Source organism: Canis aureus, chromosome 11, assembly GCF_053574225.1.
Source record: "Canis aureus isolate CA01 chromosome 11, VMU_Caureus_v.1.0, whole genome shotgun sequence".
NCBI classification, from domain to species: Eukaryota; Metazoa; Chordata; class Mammalia; order Carnivora; family Canidae; genus Canis; species Canis aureus.
In genome coordinates, this window is record NC_135621.1 from 67,408,042 (window position 1) to 67,433,792 (window position 25,751).

At 47.7% G+C, this 25,751-nt stretch overlaps 1 protein-coding gene across 1 annotated transcript; it reads left to right on the plus strand.

Moving 5' to 3' along the window:
• Nucleotides 1-254: 254 nt before the first annotated feature.
• On the plus strand, nt 255-25,515 carry SLC1A4 (solute carrier family 1 member 4). Its single transcript, XM_077915647.1, has 8 exons — nt 255-913; nt 10,085-10,127; nt 12,128-12,190; nt 13,491-13,657; nt 17,979-18,212; nt 20,007-20,201; nt 20,685-20,819; nt 22,666-25,515. Exons 1-8 carry the CDS (start codon nt 396-398, stop codon nt 22,898-22,900), a joined length of 1,590 nt encoding a protein of 529 aa, XP_077771773.1. The 5' UTR covers nt 255-395; the 3' UTR covers nt 22,901-25,515.
• Nucleotides 25,516-25,751: the final 236 nt, after the last annotated feature.

The window sequence follows — 25,751 nt, forward strand, 5'->3', positions numbered from 1 at the left end:
CCCCAGGCCCCCGCGGCGCCCCGGCCCGGCGCCCCGCCCCCCGCGCGGGCGGCGGCGGCTCGCGGGCGCTGATTGGCCGGAGCCGCGCGGGGGGCGGGGCGGCGGCGTGAAGGGGCGGGGCGCGCGCGGCTCGCGGCTCGCGGCTCGCGGCTCCCGCTCCCTCCCCTCGTCCCTCCGCGTCCCGCCTCGCGGCCCCCGCGTTGCATCATCTGCAGCCCGCGGCCGAGCGGGAGGCCGGGCGCGGCGCGATCGGCTCAGCCCGGGGCTCCAGCCCGCGCCTCCGCCGGCCCTCGCGCGCCTGCCTCTGCGCCCGCGCCCCGGCTCCCGCGGGGTGGGTTCACTGAGGCCCCCGGCGCATCCCCGAGCCGGGCCCCCGCCTCCTCCGGCTCGGCGCCATGGAGAAGAGCGGCGAGACCAACGGCTACCTGGACAGCGCCCCGGCGGGGGCGGCGGAGCGGGGGGCGCCCGGGTCGGGCGGCGCGCGGCGCTGCGCGGGCTTCCTGCGGCGGCACGCGCTGGTGCTGCTCACCGTGTCGGCGGTGCTGGCGGGCGCCGGGCTGGGCGCGGCGCTGCGCGGGCTCGGCCTCAGCCGCACGCAGGTGGCCTACCTGGCCTTCCCCGGCGAGATGCTGCTCCGCATGCTGCGCATGATCATCCTGCCGCTGGTGGTCTGCAGCCTGGTGTCGGGCGCCGCCTCCCTGGACGCCAGCTCCCTCGGGCGCCTGGGCGGCATCGCCGTCGCCTACTTCGGCCTCACCACGCTCGGCGCCTCGGCGCTCGCCGTCGCCTTGGCGTTCATCGTCAAGCCCGGGTCTGGCGCGCAGACCCTCCAGTCCAGCGACCTGGGGCTCGAGGACTCGGGGTCCCCTCCGGCCCCCAAGGAGACAGTGGACTCCTTCCTCGACCTGGCCAGGTAATGCCCACCCACCCCCCCCCCGCGCGCTCCCCCGCCCCGACCTCTCCAACCTCTCCAGGTGCGCAGCGAGGCGCGCACACGCACCCCGCCCCCGGCCCCTGCTGAGCGTTCATTCTTAATTGGCTGCTGGTGGTGGCCTTGAACGTTTTTTAAGATCTCCGGGTACCGATAGCATCTTTTAGCAAGAACAGGCCCTACCGTTAGGTGGGAGTGTGTGTTAGGGAAGAGCAGCTGTCTCACCTGTGCTGAACTCCTACTCCGGCCGCCCTCCCCGGTGAAAACGTTCCAACCACACCCCGGTATCTTCACCCTGTTTTCTCCGCATCAGGGAGCATTGGTTGAATTTTGCCTTTTGCCTGTGTCCTCCTCCTCTCTCTAATCTCTGGCCTCCCCTGTTAAAACCCTTTGGCTCAGAGGAAGGTGGCAATTTTCAAAGACTTGTCAGTGGACCCAAGGATAAGGAGGCTGGGGTTAGTTGTATGAGGCCCATTCATTGCCCAGAAACATGGCTCTCCCCGCCCCCCCACTCCCCCCCCACCCCCCAGCGCTTGGGACAGGTTGCTGTCCACCCCACAGTCAGGACCACTGCAGAGTATTGTGAGTTTCAAGGAACTTTATTCAGAAGGGTGAGTTCTAGAAGGGAGAGAGTTTTGCCTGCTTTTTGCAACTCTCAGAAGTTGCATTTAATCTCTTAAGAGGCAGTGTTGCTTCGGTGGATTTATCCAAAGCCTCAGCCTCCCTTGGGTTTCTCCATTAGCCCAGAGTTCACCGATGGGAAGACCGCAGCCTGGAGGCATGGCATGTAGGGTCCTGGCCAGGTTCAGCTGAGTGAGGAGCTCAGCTGGCTCCGTCTCCAAGTTTCCGACAATTCTGGGTTCGGAGCCTTGGAGGTATGTTTTGTCTGGAGTCACTGAGGCAAAACTCCTCGTAGCTGAGGCTGTGAAAAACAGCAAACCCTGGGCAAAGTGACTTGACTTCCTCCTATTTCCTTTCCTCACTCTGGAAAATGTGATGACTGTCTGCCACTTGAGAGTGTGTTCATTTGAAACTACAACAATAATGAAAAATCCAGAGCTTTTGTATTGAAAAAAAAAAAAAAACCCTCTGATGAAGGGGACCAAAAAGTTTTTACCAAAAAGGCAGGTAGAGGTGCCTATTAGGACTTTGATGCGATCACAGTATCTTTGGTACCTGGCAGCTTGATATTTGGAATCTTTCCTTTCAAGATCCTTAAAGTTCTGGGACTTCTAGTGGGGTGCTGAGGGTGCTTTTGGCTTATTACATTCAGCATATATTCAAATTTCTCTAGGACAGAAGGTGGTTATGGGGTTAAAAGGTTCTTTTTTGCTGAGATCAGTGGCCCAGGGAAGGAAGTAAGGATGCCCAGCTCTGACCTGCTAGTGGTCCCCAGAGGGAGGCTCAGTAGCATTCTTTTACCTCCAAAAGAAGGACAGTAGCCCCAAAATAGAGCAAGGTAAGAGGTTAGTTTATTACCACCTGTCCAGGAAGGGACATCTTGTTTCCTTTTTTTTTTTTTTTTACATCTTGTTTCCTGATCGCAGTTTTCTAGTTTTATTTTTTTTTAAGATTTTATTTATTTATTCATGAGAGATACAAAGGGAGAGGCAGAGACATTGGTGGAGGGAGAAGCAGGCTTCCTGCAGGGAGCCTGATGGGGTAGTCGATCCCAGGACCCCGGGATCACAACCTGAGCCAAAGGCAGATGCTCAACCACTGAGCCACCCAGGTACCCCGAGATTTTCTAGTTTTAGATCCTAACCCTTACAGCTGCCACTTCTGAAGAGAATGGTGACCCAGCATCATGGCTTAGTGGTCAGTGTGGGTGCAGACTTTTCAGTGACTTGGGAAGAGACCAAGAGAGCCTTTGTCGTGGCTTGTTGGGAACGGGCAGCATTTCATCCGCTTCCACAGCCAACCTCCAGCAGCTCACCAATAAAGGTAGGACAGGTGGTATGTTCCTATTTTACGACTGAGGAAACTGAGACAGAGAGATTAAGTGATTTGCTCACGGTCACAGAGTGGTTTATCAAAAGAGGGATTAGAGAAACTGTGGCCCAGGGTTCAGGGCTCTCTTTCTCCCACTCTTCCCTCCCCCAAGTCAGCGTGCCCTCTTAATGGTGCCATGCTGCGTTCTAGTCTGACTGTCTCAGAAATGCATGCTCTGGGCCAAAAGGGAATCGGGTAAGAATATGATGTGGGTCAGGGCAGATGCCCACTTCCTCTAAACAGGACCGGAGCCCCGTCAGTGAGGGAAAGCCTGCGTACCGCTGCTCAGATTTGGCTTTCATGTTGAGCAGCTTGTGAGAAGGAACTGAATTCTGAGCCACATCTGCATGCTTCCTGGGTCTCTGGGTAAAAGTTTTAGGTTTGCTTTCTTCAAAGAAACCCCGCGGATGCTAATTTTATGTGACTCTGGGCACGTTCCTTGGCAGAGGCAGGGTGCAGTCCTTCCTGCCTGTGGGCCCTGAATGAAATAAAATAGCTGGCAAACACCTCAGGTATCCAGCAGGCCCTCACGGGGGAACTGCCCAGAACTTAAACACCCAGAGGGAGAGGGAGAAGTCTCTGATGACTTCGTGCAGCTGCTGCCGAGTTTGGCTGGTGGGGGCATGCCTCCGGGCTGCTTTGCTACAATTTTGAATTTTTTGCAAGATGGCACTATGAGTCAGGAAGAAATGAAGTTAATAGATACTCATTATAACTTTTAGAAGATTTTCAAAATGCCATTGCTGAGTGGTTTGATTTCCCAACAGCCAACAGATTAGAAATAACAAAGACTGGGGAGTGTATTTGAGACACTGGTGCTAGAAGCAGGCCCTTTGGGAGCTGAGAAGGGATGATGGATAGTACCTGGCAGGTTGGGAGAGTCCCAGTGTTCTCCTGAGCAGTGCTGAGCTTTATGCCTGGGGATCCAGAACAGCACAGGACTCTCAGAACTGGGTACGACCCATGTGATTGAGCCATGGCTTTTCATCCAAAATGAAATTGTTTGGGCACCAAAGAGACAGAAAGGGGTTATAAGGAACTCAGTCATTATGGAAATTCTAGGTCCCTAATGAGTCTTACAGACTGTGAGTCCTAGAACATGTCCCTAATTTCCGTGTCTTGGCTTCCTCGACTTTGTGCTAGGCATCATGAAAGCACCTACCTCAGAAGATTGTTCTGAGGGTTACATGAATCAACGTCTGTAAAGCTCTGAGGCCAGGACTGGCCCACTGCATGCTTGCTCTGGTTACAAGTGGAGCAGTGTTACAGAGTTATTTGGGATCTTGGGTGTCTGTTTCACATGGACTTACGGGGATGGCCCTCTTTTCAGTCTGAAAGAAGAAGAAGAAATGCGTGTGGAGAAAATGTCTGGGGTTGCTCAGGATGACTTGAAGCTAATGTTTTTAGGTGTGTTGGGAACTATATGGAGCTTGGAGAAAAAGAAGTAAACGGCTACTGACTATGTTTGGACAAGTAGAATCAACACTGCAGGGAATTTGGAAAATGTAGAAGTCAGAACTGAACATCGAAGAGCCTTCCGTTCTAAAAGGGAGCAGAAATCCTGACATATCCTCTCTGACATTCCAGTTTCTCCCTCCCCCTCATTACATGTTTGTGGTCTCCAAAAATGACCTCAGTTTTCTTCAGCTCTAAGCGGAAAGGATTGAGACAACTGGCTTCTTACATTCCCTTGGATGTTAAAGGTTGTAGTTTTCAAATGGAAAACCAGAGGCTTATCTGCAAAGATGGCAGGTAGTGACAGCTCCCTGGCCCATGGCTCTGTCTGCACTGGCTGCCAGGAGAATGGCCCTGGGCCACTGTGTCATGCAGAAGCATAGCAGGGTGCAGCCACGGGCCTGGTAGACACAAGTGAGATTTTGCCCGTTGCCCAGCCTTCTCAATAGCGGACAGTGCTTTGAGCCTTTCCCTTCACAGAGGGAGGCATGAGGGACTTAACTTTCCTTCTCAAGGACTTGTGTGAATGTGATGCCTCTCGACCTGCAAAGAAGAACATTTCTTTAAGAGCTGTGAAGAAACCTATCGGAGACTGAGCTCTAATATAAGCCCCCAGATTGCAGTCCAGGGAGTGAATAGTAAGTCATTTCTTCGAACTGCTGGCCAAGGCAGGCTTTTTGGCCAATGCCTATGGCTCTCTTCTATAGGCAAGATGCAGACTCTTAGCAAATCTTTTTTTTTTTAAGATTTTATTTATTTGTTCATGAGAGACACACAGAGGCAGAGACACAGGCAGAGGGAGAAGCAGGCTCCATGCAGGGAACCTGATGTGGGACTCGATCCCAGGACCCCAGGGTCACGCCCTGAGCTGAAGGCAGATGCTCTACCAGTGAGCCACCCAGGCGTCCCAACTCTTAGCAGATATAACAAGGGTCCAAATGAATGGAGGTTTCCCTGCCTAATTAGTCACTAAAGAGAAAAAGTGTCAGCTTGTTATTTAAAAATAATAATAATATAAGATTTTAACCCGACTCCTTTCCTTCTGCCACCCAGAAGGCTACCTGGATAGTTAAGACACTGAAAAGAACATGCACCCAAAGAGGTGGCATGGATGGTGATTAAAAGCAGACACTGAGGGGGCACCTGGGTGGCTCAGTGGTTGAGCATCTGCCTTTGGCTCAGGTTGTGATCTCAGGGTCCTGGGATCGAGTTCCACATGGGGCTCCCTGCAGGGAGCCTACTTCTTCCTCACCCCACCCCCCACCATGTTTCTCATGAATAAAATAAAATCTAAAAAAAAAAAAAAAAGGCAGACACTGCAGTCAACTACCTGAGTTTGAATCTACTCTCCCGCTCACTAGCTGAATGGACAAGTCATTAAGCCTCCCTATCCCTCAGTTTTCTTATCTGTGAAATGAGGCCTATAATAGTATCTACTACCTACATTTGTTATGAGGATGAAGTGAGTTAATAGTGGAGTGTCTTGCTAATATTCTCAAGTGTCCCAGCCCCTCAGGGACAGCCCTCAGGCCACTTGTTACAGAGAATTCATATTGTTTGTAGCCTTATTTCCCCAAAAGCCCCTCACCCCAGGGGCCTGGCATTAACCTTTCCAGCTAGAATCTAAAACTGGATATAGGTCTTAAAAAGAGGGTAGATTACTCCCCTGTCCCCCACTGTCACCATAATGTGAGCCCTCCATCGCTAGCCCTTCCTCTGCTCTCAGCCTTGTGGGGGGTCAAGATCTGAAGGGGCATGCCCTGTTAACGGACTCTGTAACAATAAGCACGGAGGATAATAAATATTTAGCAGGTGTACATACCATGCTGTATCCTGTTCTGAACAGTCTTTGAAATTTTCATAAATACCGTAAAGAATTTTTGAACTTAAATAAGAGGAAGTATTTCTGGAACAAAAAAATATACCTAAGCAAAAGTAAATTGTTTTCCATTCTTCTCATATAGGACAGGGAAATGCATACCACCCCTTGACGAATAGGATCAGAAGAGCACACAGTCCCAGATGTATAAAGAAGGAACGGTTTTGAAGTTTTTCATTGTGTGAGCCGCATGAGTGTACACTACCCCGCTAACAGAAGTTTTGCTCTGGCCCTTTCAGCCTCATCTCATACTGGTTTTCTGTTTAAGTAATGTACCCAAAGATCCCTCTAGCACCAAAAAGCCTTGTCCGTTCATTCTTTCCTCATTCGGTCTGACTTGGGTCTCTGAATTTAGTTCAGACATGACATTTTTGCAAATGTTTTTGACTCAGACCTACTCTAAGAAATACACTTTAAATGATGGCATCAGTACCTATATGCCCCCACCTCCACCTGCACATACACAACATGAAACAAGTGCCACAAAACCTCATTTTAAATGTGCTACATTCTGGTATTTTCAATTCTGTCTGATGTATCGCATATTTTATAAAATGTTGGCTATAACTACTAAATTGTTTTCATAGCCTACTGATGTTAGAGAAACTTGGGTCCAATGTACATCTGGCGTTAGATAATTTAAGTAAATGTCTAAGGATCAGATAACAGAAAAAGGAAATATCTGAGAATTTGAATAAGATTCAGAGCTCAGTGGTTAGAAGCATCTTAACACCCAATGAAATAGAGACTGTAGAGGTAAAGCATGGAAAGACCATTTGGTCCTTTTTCCTCCCAGACTCTGGATCTCAAAACTCTAAATTTGCAATGTCCAGTATGATAGGCACTGGCCACAAGTGTTTAACTAGTTTAAATGTAAAGAAAATTTAGGGATGCCTTGGTGGCTCAGTGGTTGAGCATCAGCCTTCGGCTCAGGGCATGATCCCGGAGTCCAGGGATCCAGTCCCACATCGGGCTCCCTGCATGGAGCCTGCTTTTCCCTCTGCCTGTGTCTCTGCCTCTCTCTGTGTGTCTCGCATGAATAAATAGGTAAATAAAATATTTTTTTTAAAAATTTAAATATCCAGATTCTCCATAGCACCGGCCATATTTCATATGTCCAACAACCACGCAACTACTGTATTGGACAGTGTTAGTCTAGGTAGAGCCTGAATGGGAGATGTACCAGCTAATGCCTCTGGGTTCTTGGTGGCCCCTCGTGCTAAGTGAGGAGGTTGATCTTGACCACCTCTAAAATCTCTTCCAGCTCAAATGTTTCTTATTTTGAAAGCACACGGAGTTACTGTGTGAATGTGAGGAGTTAGGAAAAGTGCCCGAAGACAGAGCTCTGAGGAGCAAAGCTACTTGCATGACAAACAGCTGATCCCTTGGTGCAGGAGAGCTCAGAAATAAGGAAGCCAGAGCTCATTCACAGCAGCCTCTGTAAGAAACTTGCAGAAAGATCAAAGTGAGAGCCCTGACCCTACCTGACTATGTAAGACTTACCATAAAGCAACAGCAATCAAGGCAGTGTGGTGTTGGTGAAAGAATAGTCAAATAGATCGATGGAACAGAATAGAGAACCCAAGTAGATATAGTCAACTGATCTTTGACAAAGAAGTAGAGGAGATACAATGGCGCAGAGGTAAGCTTTTCAACAAATTGTGCTGGAACAGCTGGACAGCCGACACCTAGACATAGACCTTGCACCATTCACAAAAGTTGACTCAAAATGGGTCACAGACCTAAGTGTAAGACAACACAGAAAACCTAAATGACCTTTAGAAAGGCAATGACTTTTTAAATACAACATCAAAGGCACAATCTGTGAAGAGTGCAGAGAAGTGTTTTGCTTTACTCCTAGAGCCTCAGCGCCTTGCCCTCTGTGTGGGCAGGAGGGACTGTGCCTGGTCTGTGGCAACTAGAGGGGCAAACGGAAGAGAGGGTGATTTTGTGGATGCAGGAGCTATATCTTCCTGCCCCCAGGGGGGTGCCTTCCCGGGGACTAGTATCTGAGAGATGACCTATAGAAAGTCCAGTCATCCCCTTGAATGTATGTATTTTTTTGGTCATGAACCCTTTGCAGTTAGCACTGTATCTTATTTTTTAACCTTTCAAGCAATTTTGAGATATGATTTAAATACAACAGAATGCCCCCATTTTAGGTGTATAGTTCAATGAGTTTTAATAAAGAATGAGTTGCAACAAAGAAAGTCTAATAGCGAGAAGGAAGCCCCGATTTTATGTAACCTAATCATGAAAATGATATCCCATCACCTTGGCTGTATTCTGTTGGCTAAACGCAAATCATAGGACCCACCCACACTCAAGGGGAGGGTATTGTACAAGGTGTGACTACCAGGAGTCTGTCTTACGTTGCTTGTCAAGCTGGGTTGCCATCAGACCTGCCTACCTCTGAAACCAAATGCACTGCAAGTGGTTGCCTAGAGATTCTAGTGCTAGGTAAACAACTCAACCACGGAACTATTAATGGGTAAGTTTGGCACAAATTGTAACGGATGACTCAGCCTTTTATAAATGGACCGTCACTGGGATTTTGTTGTATATCAGTACCAACATCCTGCATAGAGCCTACCCCAAAGGAGGCCCTCAATAAAAACTGTTTGCTTTGGGGCCCCTGGGTGGCTCAGTCAGTTAAGCATCTGCCTTCAGCCCAGGTCATGACCCTAGGGTCCTGAGATCGAGCCCCACATGGGCTCCCTGCTCAGAGGGGAGCCTACAACTCCCTCTCCCCTGCTCATGCTCTCTTTTGCTCTGCTCTCTCTCTCAAATAAATAAATACAATCTTTAAAAAAAAAAACTATTTGCATTAATAAATTTTGGTTTCAAGCTCTAGCTTAACTTGATCAGTTCTATTGCCCTTCTTTTATAACAGATATTTTATAAAATCCTTCATTCTGAAATAAAATCCATAAATAGCATTACATACACACGTAATTTTGAGACATCAATATGACTCAGCACTAATATAAAAGATAAAAGGAGAGTAATTTGTAATAAAAATAATGTGTTTCAATATGCAAATATCCTAATACAAAGTGGTTAGGTGCTTTCTTCTGAATTTACATTCACCATTAATGAGACAGCCGTGAATGCAGGCTGGTACTTGATACTGGTGTGTGTAATTAAGGACCCAGATCCTACAATTTGCCATTGGTGATGTGATTTTCCAGAAAGATGAACAATTTCTAGGAATATTCCGAACAAAACAAAAAATTATTTCACGTTTCGCACTATAATTGTATTCCTAGAAAATTCAGTGTATGTTCCAATTGTGCAAAAAGAAAAAATACCTTTTTTTGTAATTAGTTTAGTCCAAAGTAATTATAAATAAGGTTCCCATCTACAGGTGTATCATATAGGACATTTGGAAAGTGTGAGGGCCACACTCACTAGGATGAATGGCCAGGACCTGGCACTCCCCCCAATACACGCTCCCCCAACTGCAAGAACGCCCCCCAATTATTTCAACAATGAAAACATTCCATTGGATTTCACCAGTGGGCAGTACCAGTCCCATTAAAAACCACTGCAATGGGGCTTAACTTCTAGGGGAAAGGAAAGTGATGCAATTTTCCAGAGGACCACGATGGAGATAAGGGTAAAAATCAGCACGCCCAGAGTTATCTATGGTGGCCCAGCAGCCGAGGCATAGTTGGGTGCTTGGATCAAGCAGGGCCCACACTAACTGCTGGGGGGAGAGGGACAGGGAACACGGTGTGTTGAGCTGTCGGGAATGTGCATCTTAAAAGTGGATACTTTGAACGCTGAATTTTAAGAACACTGACAAGTGCTTTCTTTTCCAACAGAAACCTGTTTCCCTCAAATCTTGTGGTTGCCACTTTCCGTACGGTAAGGCCTGATGCTTTGCTAAAAGTAGGAGATTTTTATGGGGGTGGTGTATAAATGATGCTCTAGAGGGTGGGTCCAAGACGGGTAGTGTTGTTGACAAAATTGGTAACTCTGGCCTAAACTCTAATAGAAGGGACCCTGCAGTAAAAACAAACAAAACAGAACAACAAAAACCAAAAAGGTTTTCTAAAATATCCCATTGGTTCCACCATCTTTTCATATCACCTGATAAATACCTTTAAACCACATTTTGGGGATCTCTTAAATGTTTTAGAATTTATATATATATATATATACTTTTCTGATTATAAAGGTAATATATGCTCATGCAAAAAAATAAAGTGCAAAAATATGGAAGAAAGTAAAAATCACTCATAATCACTACCTAGAGATACCCATTAACGTTTTGGTATACATCCTTCAGATATATGTGTGCTCTCCATGTGCACACACACACGTTTTAAAAATAAAAATAGTTGTGCTGCACATCTCGTTAGTATGTACACATACCACACATACTGTTTTTAACCTCTTTTTGAAGGCGGCATATTATAAACATTTTTTTCACGTCAGTAAATACCTTCCTGCATAACGTTAATGGCCCTATTCCATTGTGTGAGCATATCATAATTTTATTGTCAGTCCCTTATTGATAGACATTCAGATTGTTTCTAATTTTCCCTAATTTTAGCAAGACTGCAAGTAATGTCCCTGTAGCCATGCTTTATGAGGAGAAAGAATGTAAAGATCTAGGTTAGATGGACGAATCTCATTGCCTTTTCCAAGCAAAGACTTTTCTGTTTCTATTTACATCTTCTCCCTCCCCCTCTCTCTCTCAAAAAAAGAAAAAAAATCTGTATCTAACACAGCTGTGGCTTATGTATATAATGTGAGGTGGGAAAGAAAGAAAAGGTTTATGAGGTTTTCAGTGCCGCTCACAGAAGGCGTGGGGTGGGTTTTGTTTCCGCTGTCATCCTTTATCACAGGACAGCTGAACACCTCTGCTTGTCTGAAAGCTTGACAAATCAGAGCTGAGAGAGACCAGACCTCATCAGAGGCAGGCACCAAGCAGTACCCCGTAATGGGCTCCTCTTGACAGTTCAGAGCCGAGTGTCCTTAGAAAGGGTCAGAAAAGGCATTTTATAACAGACTCCATTCAATGGTGTGCTCTGCTGCAGGGAGAGACACCTGTGTGCATTGTGCAGCAGTATGTGAAGTCAGTTGTAGGTCCCAGTTTAGAGAGTCATTTCACTTCTGGTAAGTGAGTCTCCCACAAGACTTAGCCAGAAAAGGCCGTCTTGCCTCACACCCTTTGCTTTGGAGAGCAGACGCCAAGGCAGATTAGAAGTAAATGTGGAGGGGCGCCTGGGTGGATCAGGAGGTTAAGCATCTGCCTTCAGCTCAGATCATGATCTCAGGGTCCTGGGACAGAGCCCCGCATCCGGCTCCCTGCTCAGCAGGGAGTCTGCTTCTCCTTCTCCCTCTGCCCCCCTCACCCCACCTGCCCAGCCCTGGCTCATGCTCTCATCCTCTCTCAAATAAATAAATAAAATATTTTTAAAAAGGAGTAGATGCTGAAAAGCAGTCAAGCTCAAATAAGTGTTGGAGCAAAGCAGGGTATAAACATATGAATGAAAATAAAAGGACACATTGAAAAATGAACTTCAACATTACGAAATTAATACCAAAGCTCAAATAGTATAACTTGTCAGCTGTTTGAAATATCAAACTGCCAGCATAAAATTGCACAGACTTTCTCCTCCAAACCATTGTCCCTAATGGTGTGGGTCCCTAAATAACTCAGAGGCCTCTTGGGGTGTGTGCCACTTTGGTCTTAAGTAACTTTTGTGCAGTTCTCAGAGGCCCTCATCAGGCCAAGTGAGGAATTCCCAGAACACTCAGAGCGAATTAGAAGAGTAAAGAGGTCCAGCAGACCTCAGTTCCTCTGGTTGGCCTCCACCTGTGAACTGACAGCAGGTTCCTTTTTCTCTTGTTCCCAGTATGCAACTGATTACAGAGAGGTGATCCACAACACGAGCTCCGGAAACGTAACCCATGAAAAGGTAAAGCTCTTTAGAAGATCACTCGTGGCAAATCATTTATAAAGCAAACAATACTTTTTAATTGAAGAAGCATACATGATGCAGCTTCTCAGCAGGGCTGACAACTCCGGGCTTTGAAGGAACTATCTGGAAAACATAGATTAGGTTTGCTCCTTAGGTTATTTACCAACGTGGCCAAAGGCCAGCGTCTGTAGCCCTGGAATCTTCAGCAGATGCATTTCAGCAAATTGGAACTAATGTCCCTTTCTTCAAAAAATATTTTGTAACACTCTAATATGCATAAAACTTGTCTTAGGGGCTTAAACTCATGATAGCCATCATTCATTCACACATATTTTTTGAGTAACGATTACTGGGGAGGTCCCAGCCTTCATGATAGAGCTGGAAGGGACCAGAGACCTCAAGGACTGATTATTCAGTGCTGCTCCAGAGCTGTCGTGGGAAGAAAGGGGCCCTTTCCAACCACACATACAGCTTCTCAGGGCTGAGGGGCTCTGAGCTCTACCAGCCTTTCTTGAGGAAAAGTGCTACTTAAAAAAAAAAAAAAGTCAAAAGCTAGTAGTTAGTCCAATGCACTTCATCCTGCAGGTGAAGAACCTTGAGGTCAGAGAAGCTATTTAATATCAGAGCTGGGACTAGAACTCAGATCTATGGTAAAAATGCTCTTTCTCTTTTTACCATGCTGACCTACGTCTCCTGTTTAGAATATCATAATGTGTTTTGATGGAATAAAACATTTGTCCAATATATGCTTGTAGTAGTGAGATTAAGTATTATGTGAAAAAATAAGGAATACAGTATATCTGTTTAAATCAGTGACCTGGGAAAGAATATCCTGAAAATATCCATGTCGATCCTGAAAATCTTTTGTGAAATGTGTCAGCTAGGAGGCCACTGCAACAGTCTAGCAACAAAGGATTTGTTGACATTTGGGAGGCACAATTAAAATCATTGACTCTCGACCTGAAGGAACTTCTCACCAAACAACTCTTCTTTTATTTTTTTTAATTAATTTTTTTATATTTATCATTGCAGTGTAGTTGACATACAATGTTATATGAACCAGCTCTTCTTTTAAAAACAACCCTTTGGGGGCACGTGGGTGGTTTAGTCGGTTAAGCATCCAACTCTTGATCTCAACTCAGGTCTTGAGCTCAGGGTGGTGAATTCAAGCCCTGCATTGAAAATGTTACTTGATAAAATAAAATAAAAGCAACCCTTTGAAGTGATGGTCCAACCTCTACTCGAAGTCTCACTCACCTGTTGTAAACTAGACCCTTTGTCTCCTCTGACCCCACAGATCCCCATTGGCACTGAGATCGAAGGGATGAACATTTTAGGATTGGTCCTCTTTGCCCTGGTGTTAGGAGTGGCCCTAAAGAAACTCGGCTCTGAAGGAGAAGAGCTCATCCGTTTCTTTAATGCCTTCAATGAGGCGACGATGGTGCTGGTGTCATGGATTATGTGGTAAGTGTGGCCCGCCTGGTACTCTCCCTCTCATTTCTCCTGCCACCTAGAAAAGAACCCAAGTCTTCTGTCCGAGGTCACCCCTGTGGGGCCACCTGGCTAGGTGCTCAGCCTGTGGTTGATGCACCATAGGCCAGACTTGATACAGGGGGTGGTGGAGGTGGAGACAGTTTCTCCTCTTGTCCAGAACCTCAGAGAATCGGGCACGTGCCATCATTACCAGTCTCTTCTTCAGCACCCGCAGTGACCCCTTATGATTCTATCACTGGTGATTTATTTATGACTTTCCACCATCATCTATATCATATGGGATGCCCGTATCATCTTTTGGGGCCATGAACTCCATAAATGTGCTACCTGCTGCATAAAATAAGGCTTAAAACAATAGACCTCAAGCTTCAAAGGGGCCCCTTCCTATAATATTTCACAGCATGGAAAACAAATCCATTTCCACCGCATGCATATATAAACTTGGAATGGTCTCTTTTTACATAAATGTTTCTTTATGTAGCATCAATAAAAGCACAGTTGTTTAATAAAAACCATTGGATTGATTTCTGGCTAACAAGGACAAATTTGACCGGAGGTCTCAAGGTGACTTCTCAGAAATCATACCAATTTCAGTGCCTATCCCTTCAAGCTCCCAAATTTTGGATTAAAGGAAATTATGCGAGAAAGTGATGTTCCCCATGTAAGACATTTGTTTTCAACCTGGAAACCAATTTATAGTCATTCCTTCAATTCAGTGTACTAGTTACATAAGCAGGTCTTCAGTAAGGCAGACCCTGCCATGTGTCTGACTGCAGTGGGAGGTCTGTTGCCCAGCAAATGCACCTCACGCAGAATTAGGGTTTAAAATGCCTTAACCGGCTGAAGGATCTCAACCAGGTTTGAGAGGGGTCTCCAGTAGCAGCTCTTTCTATTTCTTTCCTTTGCTAATTACCTACTGTAATGTCAAAGCACCTGCCTACCCTGCACCATATAACACCTCAACGGATTAAATACAGGCTCAGCAACCTTTGTAGACCATATGGTCTCTGTCACACCTACCAACTCTGCCATTTTATGGTGAAAGCAACCATGGATTATTTATAAATGAATGAATATGGTTGTTCCCATAATCAGGGTACCAACCCAGGCATTAAACTATCCAAGGAGGAAGGAAGAAGGAAGGAGAGGAGTCCCCTAAAAATATTGAAAGAAAACATAGGGGTATGGAAATTCTTCATAAATAAAATATGAGAAGTAAAAGCCATTAAAAGCTGTTAAATTTGACTACATCAAAGTATAAAATGTTTGCATACAAAATATACCTTGAATAAAGAAAGGCACTTCATGAAAAAAATTTATATATAATGTGTACATGTACACACACACACACACATACACAAATCTCAAAGCATTAGTATCCAAAGAACTGGTACCAGTTCACAAACTGTTTATCTGTCTGCAGTGAGATTTTTTTTAAGATTTTATTTATTTATTTGACAGAGAACACAAGCAGGGGGAATAGCAGAGGGAGAGGGAGAAGCAGAAGCAGGTTCCCTGCTGAGCAGGGAGCCTGATGCAGGGCTGGATCCCAGAACCCTGGGATCATGTCCTGAGCCAAAGGTAGACACTTAACTGACTGAGCCACCCAGGTACCCCTGCAATGAGATTTATGGGGAAATTGAGAATAAGTGCTTAGAAACTTTTATAGCAGTTTCATATTGCTGCAACATCTAACCACGTGATCACTTTTCTAATATTTTCATTGTCTTTTATAAGAATATTGGTCCATGACTAGATAGAAATACACCAAAGGCAATTTGACAGGCACTAATGTAAAGAATTCTGGTTGTTGAAAAAGAAAAAAGACTGAGTATATTATTAGAAAGTGGACACCTGGGTGGCTCAGTCAGTTAAGCATCTGCCTTCAGCCTGAGTCATGATGCCAGGGTCCTGAGATCGAGCCCCACATTGGGTTCTCTGCTCCATAGGGAGTCTGCTTCTCCCTCTCCCTCGGCCTGCCACTCCACCTGCTTGTGCTCTCTCTCTCTCTGTCAAATAAATTAATTAATTAAAATCCTTAAAAAGAAAAAAAGAAAGAAAGAAAGTGGACAAAGTATGTGAGCAGGCAATTCATGGAAGAGGAGACCTGGATGACCAATCAACATTTTAAGGGATGCCCAACTCATTAGAAATCGGAAAATGAGAAGTTTGGTTTTATCAGGCATTGATAAGGGTGAAGATAGTTTCCAGCATAGGGTGGGATGTTTAGCAGTATCCCTGGCCTGCACCCTTGAGATGCCAGTAGCAACCCCTTCCCAAAGCTGTGACAACCAAAAACATCTCCCGGTGTTGCCAGATGTTCCACAGCAACAGGGAGCCAGTGGTGCGGGGAAAAGATTCTCCTGGACAGCTGGTGGGAATGTGAGTTGAAACAGCCACTTGAGAGAGCAATTTGTGGATATCCACTAAAATGGAAACTATATACACCCTACCACTCAGCAGTTCGATTTCTTGGTGTCTCTACCCTAGAAAACACAGGCATGTAGGCCAAAGAGGCTGCCTGGGGCATTGTTGGCAAAGACAGAAACCTGGGAACAGTCTGGAGGTCCATCAGCAGAACGATGGCAAAATTGTCTGTAGGATTTCAGTTCTGAGGATAATATTTTTGAAAAATGAGGTGAAGGTGGAAATAACCCAGATGTCCATTGATAAATGAACGTGATGCAAAACGTGATGCAGACATATGATGAACTATGATTCAGTCTTGAGAAGGGATGAGATCCTGACATGAAGAAACCTCAAAGACATGATGCTAGGTGAAATAAGCCAGTCGCCAAAGGACAGATGTTGTATGATTCCATTTACAAGAGGTACCTGGAACAGTCAAAATCACAGACACAGAAAATAGAGCAGTGGTTCCCAGGACAGGAGGTTATTGTTTAATGAACACATAGTTTCAGCACAGGATACGGAGGGTACAGGAGATGGAGAGTGGTGATGGTTGCACAATGTGAATGTACCCGAAACCACTAAAGTGTACACTTCAAAAAGCTTAAAATGGTAAATGTTTTGTCATGCATATTTCCCCACAATTTAAAAAGACAAAATGAGGTAGATTTCCATGTATTGACATGAAAAGATCTCAAAGACATAATGTGGGGTTCAAAATAAACACACAGACTTAAATACATACCTATATATCCAAATGGATAGCAAGTAGGAATAGTTACATGACGAGGGGTCGGGCGTGATGATGGTGCCCCAGAAGAGGATTTTGACCTAACCCGTGTTTTAATTTTTTGAAAGGAGAATGCATTCATGAGTTGCTATGGAATTTAACATTAATAACACTGCTTAGGATATCTCCGTAAGGAAAATTCAAGAAACCAGTGACAGTGGCCATCTCCAGGGAAGGAAACGGAGTACTTGGAAGGGGGCAGACGTGGGAGGGAGACTATTCATCCCTTTGAACCCTTTCAAATTTGAACTATGTGATAGTATTTATCTGTGTAATTGAAACTTGCAAATAAAGTCAATGGTTACAAAATTCTCCCTAAATTTATATTCAATTCAAAACAGCCGACTTTGGGGGTTTGTAACTCCCAGAGTTCATTCCTTCCCTTTTTTCTTCCCGTCTTGCCATTAAAAAAATCTTCACGTCCGAGGAGTGTTTCCCGAGCGAGGGTCATTGTTAATGACTTTTTCCCACGGAATCATGTTCTCCAAACCACAGAGAATTTAAAACTTAACAAAAGTCCCGGCTTTGGCTCAATTCTGTATCACAGCAATTCTGCAAAATAGGTGTTGGTCTTTTGTGTTACTCAGTTCTCAGAATAAGCCTGACCAAGGCTGAAAGTCAAGTTCCCAGTCCCAGAGGCTTTGATCTTAAGGAGTTCCTTGGCTTTCCACCTGGGAGCCCAGGTGGTTGATAGCATCCCTCTGTTAAGAACATAATGTATCAGAGGGGAGAGATATCTGGGTTCTGGTCCCGACTCTGTTATCCATGGTGGTTTATCATGTTCATTTCACTCAGTTTCACGGCCTGTAAAATGGGCCCATTCTTTTCAGTTCTTCAGGATCATTCAAGGGAGAGCTTCCTTTTTTTTTTTAAAGTAGGCTCCACGCCCAATGTGGGGCTTGAATGCACCACCCTGAGATCAGGAGTTGCATGCTTTACAGACTGAGCCAGCCAGCCACCCTTAGGACCATCCTAGGGAGAAATGAAGACCACTTAGTTGAAAGTCCCTGTGTTGTGTATCACAAGGGCCTGCATCTCTGAGGCCCGTCATCACATCACTCTCACTGACAAGTACCTGTGCTCATGTCCTAGGTATGTACCTGTGGGCATCATGTTCCTGGTTGGAAGCAAGATTTTGGAAATGAAGGACATCATTGTGCTGGTGACCAGCCTTGGAAAATACATCTTCACATCCATATTGGGCCACTTTATTCATGGCGGAATTGTTCTGCCACTTATCTATTTTGTTTTCACAAGAAAAAACCCATTCAAGTTCCTCCTGGGCCTCGTCACACCATTTGCCACAGCATTTGCCACCTGCTCCAGGTGAGTCCGTTTCCGGTGCTCTTGGCTGCCCTGCACCATATTAATATGGAACCAGGTGAGGCCAGTCGTAGGTGCACAGCCAGCATCGTGACATATTTTAATTTCTTGAAAACTCTAAATTGGTCTCGTCCGGTTTTTTGAATTGCCAGCCCCACACTTTTATGGAAGTGGGTTTCTGGGATCACCAGAATGAGGAACTGCCTCATTGCCTTCTCCTCCTTGCTCCTTAGGGGTCAGATCATTATTTAACCCAGTTGTGGGTCCTCACCCTAATTAGTAAGACCTTTGCCTGAGTAAAGAAAGGGAACCGCTTAACTGAAAAACCTATTGCAGGGGAGTTTCTAGAATGATGCCTCCCCAATTCTCACTCTAGATACATGAATTAGAAAATAAGACCAAGGCATCATGGTGAGGAATGGCTGCTTAGCTCTCTGGGAGTCCACAGGGTTGTGGGATTATCTAATTTAGTGCAAAAGATGTCACTATTGGAAATCCTTCCCCAAAATTGGGCTTTCCAAGTATGTTAAAGAAAACTTTCAAAGGATGGCAGCAGATTGCATTCAGACATGTGGCTTTTGCCTCTCCACTGCATGTTCCCCATCGCCCCCCATCCTGAATGGCTATATAATAAGGTGGTGGTGGTGGTGGTAAAAAAAAAAAAAAAAAAAAAAAAAGAATTAGGGAGGGAAGTTTCTGTGGCTTAGGAACAAACCAGCTTCTCGGCGGTGCCAGCCGCCGTCTGTGGAGCCCACAGAGCTAGCTGGAGAGAGCAGGGCTTGTTCCTCATCTAGGAACATAGTCGCTCACCAGCCTCTCACAACCATTGCTCCTTCTTGGCCTACAAGGGAAAAAAGTCATAGTTCGCCTTTTCTAGTGGGAGAGCAGGGAACAGTTCAAGAGAGGAGACTCGCATATCACATAAACTGTCCTTTGTGGTCTTTTTTATTTATTTATTTTTTATTGGTGTTCAAATCCCATTTACAATTGCACCCAAAAGCATAAGATACCTAGGAATAAACCTAACCAAAGAGGTAAAGGATCTATACCCTAAAAACTACAGAACACTTCTGAAAGAAATTGAGGAAGACACAAAGAGATGAAAAATATTCCATGCTCATGGATTGGCAGAATTAATATTGTGAAAATGTCAATGTTACCCAGGGCAATTTACACAATTTAATGCAATCCCTATCAAAATACCATGGCCTTTCTTCAGAGAGTTGGAACAAATTATTTTAAGATTTGTGTGGAATCAGAAAAGACCCCGAATAGCCAGGGGAATTTTAAAAAAGAAAACCATAGCTGGGGGCATCACAATGCCAGATTTCAGGTTGTACTACAAAGCTGTGGTCATCAAGACAGTGTGGTACTGGCACAAAAACAGACACATAGATCAGTGGAACAGAATAGAGAATCCAGAAGTGGACCCTCAACTTTATGGTCAACTAATATTCGACAAAGCAGGAAAGACTATCCACTGGAAAACAGATAGTCTCTTCAATAAATGGTCCTTTGTGGTCTTGAGAACGTTTCGCACTATGAGGTAACATGGGGTTTCTTGAAGTTGTTGGAACAGATGTATCCAGGTAAGTAATGTAACAGGTAAATCTAGGGAGTCAGGTTTGGAATATTGGGGAATTGACATCCCCCACAATTGTGACAGAAACATTGAAACAACTCCCAATTTTTCTCTTTCTTCAAGGGGAGAAACCCAGACATCGGATGATGCTAATTGCTCTGTTCCTGGGTCTGAGCTGGGAAGGGCTATTGTCATGGCTGTTTTTCCCTTTCCAGCTCAGCGACCCTTCCCTCCATGATGAAGTGCATTGAGGAGAACAACGGCGTGGACAAGAGGATCAGCAGGTTCATCCTCCCCATCGGGGCCACCGTGAACATGGACGGGGCAGCCATCTTCCAGTGCGTGGCCGCGGTGTTCATTGCCCAGCTCAACAACGTCGAGCTGAAGGCAGGGCAGATTTTCACGATTCTGTAAGTTCATTATTCTCCATCTTTAGGCCTGGGTCAAAACTTGAGCGTTGGTTTGTTCTTTGTTTTTGTCGTGTGTGTGATTTCCTTTGAAACCCCTCATGAATACCATTCTCACCATGACTTGGTGACATCTCATTTAGAAGATGACAGCGTGAATTCATTACTTGAGGAGAGGGAATCACCTCCGAAGGGCTCAGCAGGCAAGAGGATCTAGGGCTGTGTGGTTTTGGTTTCTTTTTTAAGATTTTATTTATTTATTCATGGGAGACACAGAGAGAGAGAGGAGGACATAGGCAGAGGGAGATCGATATAGGACTCGATCCCAGGACCCCTGGATCATGACCTGAGCTGAAGGCAGATGCTCATCCACTGAGCCACCCAGGCGCCCCATGGTTTTGGTTTCTAATAGCTGCCATATTTTGCATTTCCCTGCGCCCACACCATGCCCTGTGTTAACGGCTAGTCTTCTGTGCCATCCTCTAGAGTGACAGCCACAGCGTCCAGTGTTGGAGCAGCAGGCGTGCCAGCTGGAGGGGTGCTCACCATCGCCATTATCCTGGAGGCCATCGGGCTGCCCACTCATGACCTTTCTCTGATCCTGGCTGTGGACTGGATTGTGTAAGTAGCAAGTCTTAAGGGCACCAAATAAAAGAAAGTCTCTGTTGACTCCCCTTGGAGCTTGGCACCCTGCTGGGTCTGAGGCATGCAGAGAAACTTCAAATATGCCTTATTGGAGGAGCCTACAGTTGAGCTGGTAAGACAAAATATAGAGCTAGGAAAAATTAAACAGTATGAGAGTCATGGATGACCATGAAATGTCATTACTGAGAACTTGGTTAGTGCATCCAGGAAAACAGGGGTCCGAGACCTGGGCTGGGCCTCCAGTGCAGGACCACAAGACACGAAGGTCCAGTGGAGATCAGGAGCTACGTAAGAGTCATAGCCATTGGAGCAGTGAGCCTCTGGGAATAGTTGACCTGGAACATCCAAGGATTTCTGGCAGGGAGTGAAGATGAACCCAGCTGATGTGAGTGGGTGGGACTCAGCGGAGGAGGAATTAGGAAGGAGGTGTGATTCAGGCCACCATCACCAGGCACAGAACCGTGACTGCTGATTCTGAGTGTGGTGTCCTTGAGTCATGTGATACCCTCTTTAGGTATGAGCAATACTTGTGTTATAGGGAAGGTCACCTGAGGTACTAATGCTGGACAGTAGAGCACACGGGTAAGGAAGCGAGCCCTGGAGCCCAGGTCCAGCTTTACCGCTTACTAGTGGTGTGATGGGAGCTGTGCCGTGCTTCGATCTTGCTCACTGTCAACTGGGAATCGCCGTAGAACCTCCCCAGAGCCGTGTGGGAGAGTAAGTCAGCTACGTACCCACAGTGCATAGGAGAGCTCCAGGCCTGCGGTAAAGCATTCAGGAAACGTTAGTGAGGAAAGACGCTCCTGGCCAGGCTGGCCAGAGCCAGCAGGGCTCCCCTAAACCCTGGAGTCTGGCACCGGGCTCGTGGCTCTGCCCACTGGGGGTTGGCGGGTTCCAGCCTTTGATGTGAGCCCTGGAAACTTGAAGGGGCTTCTCAGAATCCTTCCGGCTCCTCAGAACAAGGGAGGTGAAATGTGCAGCAGAGACACGCGTTGTCCAGACGGGTCATCAGAGGGGACTCGGCCCCTGAGCTGGTGAGTTGGACGGGACCAGAGCGGAGTGTCAGAGGCCCCGTCTGCTTCCTCCGCCAGCTGCCGCTGCGTGGGGCAGGCAGGCCCCGTAGAGGCAGGTAGGAACAGGGACGGGGCACCGGGCACACTGCCCAGTGGAAACCCGAAGTCCCAGGAGCCGACCACCACCCCGTGGCCTCTGCTTCCACAGCCCTCAGCTTCTCAAGTTCACACTTTGCCCCCTCTCTCCAAAGTGGGCACTGTACTTGCTCTGAGCCCCGGGAGAGAGGGTGTTACTGGGCTAATCTGGGGGAAGACAAGCCCCCGGAAAGGCCGGTGCTACGGGATGGTGCTTGCCAGCCACAGGGAGCCCAAGAGGGTTAACACCCAGCGCAGTGTTGAGGGGGGAACAAAGGGGCATTCCCACAGCGTACCGGTGAGCAGGAGGGAAGCTGGATACGAACCCCTGTCTACAGCATCGCCCCAGCTGCGTGGCTTTCATAGGATGGTGGCTGCCACACGTAAATACGCACATGGAAGGTAACGGATCAGGTGTTACTAGATGCGCTCAGTTGTGAAGTGTGGATGGGCGACTTTTGTTTTCTTTATACTTCTCCTCTTTCCAGGTTTTCCACAGTCAGGGTCTGTTCCTTTCATGAGAATGAGGAATATGGAAAGGAACTCGGTCTACAGTAAAGTGAGGCCCAAGCCTGAGTGGCCTGGCGCCCAGGGGACCGCAGGGCAGGCCCGCAGGTGCGGTGGCGCCGGCCCTCTCGGCAGCATCGCCTGCACGGCCTTCTCTTCTCCCGCAGGGACCGCACCACCACCGTGGTGAACGTGGAAGGGGATGCGCTGGGCGCCGGCATCCTCCACCACCTCAACCAGAAGGCGATGAAGAAAGGGGAGCAGGAGCTGACCGAGGTGAAAGTGGAGGCCGTCCCCAACTGCAAATCGGAGGAGGAGACGTCGCCCCTGGTGACCCACCAGAACCCCGCCGGCCCCGCAGCCAGCGCCCCCGAACTGGAATCCAAGGAGTCGGTTCTGTGAGGGGCCGGCCTGGGGCCTGCCTGGCAGCAGGGGTAGCCCGCCCCGTGGGCACCGTGCTCCCGACCTGAGCCCCAAGCAGGGCTGTGGCCCCGTCACCCGTTTGAGGATCACTTCTTGGGGCAGGCCATGGGCTTCCTAGCGGGGCCCGGTTCCCGAAGACCAGGACACTCTGACATTTGGCTTGATCGGCATACAGGTGCCACTGCGTGTGCTTCGGAAACACGTCCTGGGGCTGCTGGGCTGGGGGCAGGACAGGCCCCCTGGGGACCCGGTAGTTAAAGCTCGGAACAACGCACCTGTGCTCTTCACTGCGCCTGGCCAGCTGTGTCTTGGGGGCCTTCCGGGGAACCTGGGGGGTTTACTGTCCTCTGACACACGGCCTCGTGAGCCAGAGTCATTAGAGAAATTCCCAAATTCTTACCCTTGGCTGGAATTCACTGAGCTGGGACGTGAGGTGTCAGGATCTCTCGCTACTATGACGTGTGGCTGGTTCCGATGCACTGGTTGCCGGGGGGGGGGGGGGGGGGGGGGGGCGGCGCATGTCGTCCAGCTGGAAACACTGCAGACAGTGTTAGCACTGTGGGGGCTCTGGTCAGTGGCATTGCGTAAATAGCTTAAATTCTGAGCTCAGAGGAAAGGGGGTGCAGCTGGCAAGGGGAGGGGAAGCAGCCAACCAGGACAGACGGACACGCACACTCAGGCAGACACACACAGTTGTCCTCGTTCTCGTCCCAGCCCCAAGGACGTTTCCTGCTTTCCGTGAGCTGGCCTCCGACAGCACTGTGGCTTTATCCTCATCCACGGCGCTCTGGGAACAGGCCAGAGAGGGCCCGCCCCCTCCACGAGCTTCCCACTTAGGACACGCTGGCTTATCAATCTAGTCCTATAATTCAACTAGGCCCCTAAAATCCTGCACCGTGCAAAACAAACACAAAAACGAGAAAACACAAACCCGCTCACCAATTAGGGTGGGGTGGGGCACCCCCATCCCCAGGTCCCCAGGCCCCCCTGGCTTTGGCTGATTGCCACGGGCTTGGTTTCTTACCCTACCAGCCCATCGAAGTTTAGAACTGTAAACCAGGTGTCCCTGTTCCTCCAGATACCTGCTCTGACCCGGTTTGAACCTAGGTGAGGGGGCTTTGTAGAGACGACGGTGTGGCCAGGCACAGGAAATGCTGGGGCTGGCGGTGTGTCTCCATGGTGTGACCTGCAGCAAAGTCCTAGGCCTCACTTTACCCCATTCATAAAATGGGGCTGACGTCACCTGCCTCTTACCTACCTCAGAGGGATTTGGTGAGGCAAACTGATTGAGTCCGTGCAAACACCCATCGCACTTCTTGGATATCAAGTGCTAACACCCCTATGCTCTTTTTTTTTTTTTTTTAACCCACGGAATGCCTTTGTCCACGGAGGCTTCGTTCTCCCAGTGAACACGCCGTGTAGGACAGAACTTTGTCCTCCGCGTGCGATGGCAACTTGTCGTGACACTTGTTCCCTGTGTAGGTATTTGCCAGCATCAAGTGCAAACTCTTCCTACCGATTCAGGTGTTCCTGAAGGAAACACCCCATCTTCCAGCACATTTCCAAGTTCCCTTCCTCGTGACTCCCGGGCCCCAGGCACCTGCCACCTCACAACAGGCCATCTAACAGCTCCTGGGCTTTCTTATTCTCCCCGCTGCTGTGGCCTTGCTGTCACCCAGGCCCCGCGGATGGCACAGGCTGTTAAGACGTGTGACCTGGGTGTTGAGAACGGGTTGGGGGGGTCAGAGACGGCAGACTGGGGGGTGTGCCTCAGTGGGACAGGCCGGGAAGAGCCTTGGAGCACAGAGCGTCCGGCGGGGGGAAGGCCCAGCTCCCTCCAACTCTTTAAACCAGCCCGGCCGCTCCCAACCCCGTGAGGCCGAGGGACAGGAACGAGCCCAGAGGTGCCTGGAAACCTCCACCCTCTGGCTCCCTGCTGATCCCTTCTTTTTTTCAAAGGACAAACAGTCACATTGATCCCAAATTGCAAATGAACATTCACTATTTTTTGGCCTCCCGTAGATCCTTCTCTCTTCTTCTTTCACGTGGATACATGGCTGCAGATGCACACAGACGCATGTACGTGTGCGTGCATCTACACATTGTTTTAGCTCCAATCCAAGCAGGTTTGAATTTGGACAGAGGTGACCTCGCCACAACGTTTATGGCTTCTGCAGACTGATTTTCCTCTTTCTCAAAGTAAACTTCACAAAACGTAAAAATTGGAGCCGCATATCCCAGGGTCCACTGTCGTCTGTCCCGAGCCGGGCAGTGCAGTAGGGAGAGCGCCGCGGCCTGGAGCTGGGGCTTCTGTACCAACACCCCCCACACACACCCATGAGGTGAGGGCACCCCCTTCCCTGGGAGCAGGAAGGTGCCGTGTTTCAGTCTGTAAGAGGGATCTGACCAGGAGGGACCCGGCTGGGGAAAATCCCACTTTCTCACTCTCTGACGCTGTCTCCCCGCCACTCTTCTAACATGTTGTCGTGTCGTAAATACTGTCGAATACTGTTCACCCATGACTGTTTTGGTGTGCGTGACATTTGCCTTAAAACATAGCAGTCCTCCAAATGAATACAGTATTTCTACTAGGATCTGCGCGTTCCTTTATTGCTCTCTTGTGTGTCCAAGTGGCGTTTACCGATGGAGCTCTTCTAGATGGGGCTCTTCTAGATGGGGCTCTTCTAGATGGGGCTCTTCTAGTTGGAGCTCTTCTAGATGGGGATCTTCTAGTTGGAGCTCTTCTAGATGGATCTCTTCTAGTTGGAGCTCTTCTAGTTGGAGCTCTTCTAGATGGGGATTTTCTAGTTGGAGCTCTTCTAGATGGATC